At 40.5% G+C, this 6176-nt stretch overlaps 1 protein-coding gene across 1 annotated transcript in view; it reads right to left on the bottom strand.

The window, feature by feature from the left end:
- The window catches only part of LOC109911303 (threonylcarbamoyladenosine tRNA methylthiotransferase-like), a 401376-nt gene extending 397814 nt beyond the window's left edge, over nt 1-3562 (bottom strand). The window contains exon 1 of the mRNA XM_048608917.1: nt 3501-3562. Within this exon, the coding sequence (XP_048464874.1) occupies nt 3501-3562 (62 nt within the window). The remainder of the gene's footprint in view (nt 1-3500) is intronic.
- Between the last annotated feature and the right edge of the window lie 2614 nt (nt 3563-6176).

The following is a 6176-nucleotide window of genomic DNA, read 5'->3' as shown; positions in this document are numbered from 1 at the left end:
TGTGTTCATCCAGCTCTACACCTTGTTATCTCAGATTCTCCAGCATCTGCAGTTCCTATTATCACTGTTAATATTTAACTGCATTGATAATATGGAAACCTCTCCAAAGGCAATGCACTAAGCAGAGAAAGAGTACTGAGTTATGCAGAGCTAACTCCCTATGTTTTTCAGTGCCTGTTACTGTACAAGATCTGGACACTTCATGGGGTTTTTTTAGAATGCATTTGTAGGCAATTTGGGTTATGTCAAGGTTTCCTCAGCTATCTGAAAGTGATGCTTAACACATTTGTGTACAGTCCTCATATGATCTGTGTTATCATTTTACTGTACTTAAAAAGAAGTTGTCACTTTTTGGCAGTGTCTCAACTGCAGTCTTAAAAACAGACTCTAAACTTATTAAAGTGTATGTAATTGCATACATTACTATGAAATGAAGAAACCTAAATATGTGTTTGCCTTGAAAGCCAGACTTGATGTTTTCTGAAAAGTTAGAACTCTACACTAACAGGATTATTTATTCAGAAAATGTTATATGATTTTTTCAAAATGCACATGTAGAATTTTCAGCTCAATGTTGGTTTTGTTATATGCATTCATTTGTTTTTACACTTTATTGGGAGAAAGATCAAGGTTAAATTGCCTAATCTCAGTAAACTAATCTTCATTCTTTTATCTACAACAAAGGTTGATATAAGAGAAGAGATGAAGTTATAATTCATACCTGACAATGTATTGATTGCATACTTATACCTGTCTTTCTTTATCTATGAGATCCAAAATTTATTTTTCCTTGTGTGAAAGTCAAATTGTATTTTCTGGCATTGTTCAGTTATACAAGCAGTGTAATTCCAAGACAGTTTGCAAGTTGTAACCAAAATCTCTATAGAAAAGCTGAAACCTTTACACTTCTGCAAGCAATCATCCCGAGAGAATCACAGCTACTGCATGAAGCCTCGTCCTGTATGTTCACAATCATCAAGTGAATCACCACTTATAAATCATTTATCTACTGTTGAAGCTGGTAAAGGAAACATAAATTGTTCTGTTCTATTTCTGAACAAAGAAATCTGAAAACTACATGTACTTGGTAAATTCGGGGAGATATACCTGAAATGAATTCACTTTTCTGTTGGCCAATTTTAGGACCAACTGCGATCTGTCCTTTGAGAGCCTCTTTATTTTTAAATAGAAACATTTGAGACCAGAGATTTTTTTTCTTCTGTTTAGAAACCGTTGATGTATCATGGAATATCAGAATTTTTGCAGGGCAAAAGAAGCATTTGGCCCATTGTGTGTGTGCTGTCTCTCCTGGGCTCTTCTTACTTCATACGACTCCCCACCTTCATGGAGCCCTGTAGATTTTTCCTTTTCGGATAAAAGGCTAATTAGAATCATAGAATCGCTACAGTGTGGAAGCAGGCCATTCAGCCCATCGAATTCACACTGAACCTCCAGATGGCATCCTACCAGGATCCACGCCCCCAACCTTATCCCTATGGCATGGCCAATCCACCTAAACCTGCACATCTTTGAACAGTAGGAGAAAGCCAGAGCACGTGGAGGAAACCCATGCAGGCACGGGGAGAATATGCAATCTCCACACAGAGAGTCACCCGAGGGTGGAATTGAACCTGGGTCCCTGGTGCTGTGAGACAGCAGTGCTAACCACTGAGGTACCATTCTTCCCTGAATGCTCAATTGATCCTGTCTCCACTGCACTTTCAGGCAATGCGTTCTAGATGATAATCACCCACTGCCTGAAAATCCTTTTCCTTGTATCACTTGTACTTCTGTTGCTAATTACATATCTTAAATTCATACCCTCTTGTTCTTGATCCTTAAACTAGTGGGAACATTTTTTTTCCTTTATCTGCACTGTTAGGACCCCGCATGATTTTAAATAAAACTCTCTATTCTCCAAGGAAAATAGTTCTAATTTAGCCAATCAATCTTTATACCTCAAGCTTGTCATCCCTGGAAATATTCTTATGAATCATTTTTACACTCTCTAATCTCTTCATCTTTCCTAAAGCCGGAAACTGAGAAATGGGTGCAATACTCCAAGCAATGTCATGAACCAGTTTAATGTAACTTCCTTGCCTTTATAGTCTATTCCCCTAATAGTAAAGCTTAGAATGCTGTCTGCCTTACGAAAAGGTCAAAAGTCACATGACACCAGGTCACAGTCCAACAGGTTTATTTGAAATCTCAAGCTTTCAGAGCACTACTCCTTCACCAGGGCAGCACTTTGAAAGCTTGTGATTTCAAATAAACCTGTTGGGACTATAACCTGGTGTTGTGTGATTTTTGACCGTGTCCAGCCCAATCCAACATGGGTGCCTCTACATCATGATTACCTTATGAAATGCTCCCTCAGTCTAGCTTGCCACCTTCAATGATTTATGCCTACATGTATCGATGTCTTTCTGCTCCTGCACCCCTATTAGAATTGTACTTTTTTTTAACGTTGTCTCTTTACTTTCTTCCCAGCAAAATTAAACACTTCATACTTCTCTGTAATAGATTTCATTTGCCACCTGTCCACCCATTCCACCAACCAGTCTGTGTTCTTTTGTATTTCTATTCTATACTATACTTCTTTTAGTTACAGTATTCCCAAGTTTTGTATCATTGGAAAATTTTGAAGTTGTGTCCTGTACACCAAGCTATCTATCAGGAAGATGAAAGGTCCCAATACCATCCCCTGGAAACTGCAGTACATTTATGAAGAACATCTCTTGACCACTGCTCTTGTTTCCTGTCACTTAAACAATTTTGTATTCATTTGTTACTGTTGTCATATTTCATTGACACTTTTTTTGACTTGCTCACTCAGTAAAGTTTACAAATAGTGAATCTTTCAATATTTTTTCATGATTGTTTTGCCACTCTGCTTGAAGTTAGTATTTTTGTATGTGAGACCTAGCTGTGATCATTACAGCTAATATATTATTTTGTATAGTAAAGTGCATCAAACAGTTTTGTAACTTCAGCCATGTTCTATTCGAAAAACTTAAGCGACAGTTGAGATCAGGAAGTACAAATAGCATAAAACTGAGTGCATAACTAGTGCAATATCATAGATATTTATGAACTGTAAACCATAGCAAACAATTTGTATTAGTTTATTCAAATAAATATGTTAATCAGTGTTATTTTGAGCTATTTATTAAGCAAACCAACTCTTTTGTATGGTGACCTGACCAGAAAAAAAGCGATCATATATTTTCCTTAAGCTTAAATATCAGTGATACTTTACATATGAACTTGCAAATTAGGAAGAGGACCTGGACCTCTCCGTCTCCATCTCTGGTAACTGACTCACCACTGACATCCACTTCAAACCCACTGACTCCCACAATTACCTTGACTAAACCTCCTCTCATCCACCCTCCTGAAAAAATGCTATCCCATATTCACAATTCCTCTGCCTCTGCCGCTGCCGCATCTGCTCCCAGGATCAGGCTTTCTAGTGTAGGACTTCCCAGATATCCTCCTACTTGAGGGGGCCATAGTTTCCCCTCTCCTGTGTAAAGGATGTCCTCAACAGTGTCACCGCCATTTTCCATGCTTCTGCCCTCAAATCCTCTCCCCCAAACCACAAAAAGGATAGAGTCCTCTTGGTCCTCACATACCACCCCACCAACCTCCAAATACAACACATCACCCTCTGACATTTCTGCCACCTACAATCAGACCCCACCACCCAAAAGATATTTCCTTCCCCACTCCAGTCAGCTTTCCGCAGGGACCGTTCACTCCGCAACTCCCTCGTCAGCTCCACATCTCCACCCACCTCTCCACCACACCTGGTGCCTTTCCCTGCAACCGCAGGAGGTGCTACACCAGCCCCTACAACCCCTCCTCACCTCCGTCCAAGGCCCCAAACAATCCTTCCAAATCTGACAGAGATCCACCTGCGCTTCATCCAACCTCATCTACTGTATCTGTTGCTCCCAATGTGGTCTGCTGTATATCGGGAGACCAAATGGATTCTATGGGGACCGGTTTGCTGAGCCCTTGCGCTCTGCACAGACCAATCAATTGACCTTCTGGTTGCCATCTGCTTTAACTCCCCCCTCCCATTCCCCTGGTGACACGTCCATCCTTGGCCTCCTTCACTGTCAGAGTGAGGCCAAACATAAACTGGAGGAACAACATTTGATATTTCACCTTGGGAGCTTACACCCCAATGGCCTGAATATTGAATTTGCCAGCTTCAAAATCTCTCCACCTCCAACCTGTGCATCTTCCGACTCACCTATCCGCTCCACCCTTCCCACTGACCAACCACAATAACCCCCCACCTGTATCACCAACTTCAATATCTCTCCACCCCCAACCTGTCCGTCTTCCTACTCACCATTCTGCTCCACCCTTTCCACTGACCAACGACAATAACCCCCCACCTGCATCCACTTATCTCCATCCCACCTACCCTCCCTCCAACCCCACCCCCTTTCCTCTATTTATTTCTGGGCTCCCCAACCCTTCCCAAGTCCTGACAAAATGTTTTGGCCCAAAACGTTGACTTCCCTGGTCCTTGGATGCTGCCTGACCTGCTGTGCTTTTCCAGCTCCACATTTATTGACTCTAGCTTCCAGCATCTGCAATCTTTACTGTCTTCAGTTGGGAAGAGGAGTAGACTACTTGACCCCTCAAACCTGCTTCATCATTTGGTAAGATCATGGCTAATCTGATAACTACCCAGTCCCAACTCCCCATGACAACCTTTCATCCTCTTTTCGAGAATCCATTTAGCTCTGCCTGAAAATTTTTCAGATTATTTTTCCACTGCCTTTTGCAGAAGTCCTTCTAAATACTCATAACCCTCAGAAAAAAAAAAAATCCGTGTCTTTCTTAAATTGGTGAGTCCTTACTTTGGAAAAAGTAACCTCCTAGTTCGAGAATCTCCCGCAAGAGAAAATAACCTTTCAGTATTGATCCTGTCAAGACTCCTGAAGATCTTATATTTCAAGCAATTTGCCTGTTAGTCTTCTTGACTTCATTGGATACATGCCTAGCTTATTCAATCTTTCTTTATAAAACAACTTGTCCCTTACAGGTATTAGTCTAGTAAACCTTCTCTGAACTACTTTCAGTGCATTTGCATACTCCCTTAAATCATGAAATTAATACGGTACACAGTGCTCTAGATATGGTCTCAAAAAAAGCCCTGTAAAATTAAAGCATGATGTTCGTCTTTGGGTGCCTCTTGCTAAATGAGAACATTCTATCAGCTTTCCCAAATACTTGCTGTACCTGCATGGTAAACTTTTGTGATTTATGCATAGGACACTCAGATCACTCTACATCTCAGAGCTTTCCAGGCTCTCATGATATAGATAATATGTTTTATAATAGTGTTAAAATGGACAATTCTACATTTTCCACATTACACTTCATTTGTGAGATCTTTTCCTGCTCAACCTACTTTTTTTTAGTCTTCATTTAGTCTCCTGATGCCTTCTTCACAATAACTTCCCTACCTATCACTGTGCCATCAGCAAATTTGGTGACCATTACCTTTGGTTCCTTAATTGAAGCCATTTATATGAATTGCAAGAAGTTGAGGCGCAAGCATTGATCCATGTGACACACTATTTGTTACGTCTTGCCAACTGGAAAATGACCCACTTATGCCTACTGTTTTGTACTAGCTAACCATTATTCTACCTATGCCAATATGTTACCATGAACTAACTTTATTGCAGTAACTTTTGAGGTGACATCTTATCATATAGTTTATGGAAATCTTGAGTACAATACATCCACCCTTTTATCTACAGCACGTTAATTTTTCATGCAACTCCAGTAAGTTGGATAAACATGATTTTCCTTTCAAAAAAACTATGTTGGCTGTGCCAATTATCTTCATTTATTTTAAGTTCCTGCTGTAACATCTTTAGTTTCTATAATTGGCCCAATGACAGATGTTAAACTAATTGGTCTATAAGGTGTTGGAGTAGATCTGTAGCTTGGGTTGTGGGTGTTGAGGTTGGTTGGCTCGCTGAGCTGGTTTGTTGTTCCGCAGACGTTTCATTACCGTGCTTGGTAAAATCCTCAATGCAGTCTCTGATGAAGCGTCGGTGTGTTTTCCCGCCTGGTTTTTAAACTCTGGAGTCCGTTGAGATGGATTGCCTCACTTCCGGGTTTCCTCCGTAGTGGAATGTATA

The sequence above is a fragment of the Rhincodon typus genome, chromosome 2 (genome assembly GCF_021869965.1).
Source record: "Rhincodon typus isolate 14 chromosome 2, sRhiTyp1.1, whole genome shotgun sequence".
NCBI classification, from domain to species: domain Eukaryota; kingdom Metazoa; phylum Chordata; class Chondrichthyes; order Orectolobiformes; family Rhincodontidae; genus Rhincodon; species Rhincodon typus.
This window is presented reverse-complemented; position numbering and strand designations above follow the sequence as displayed.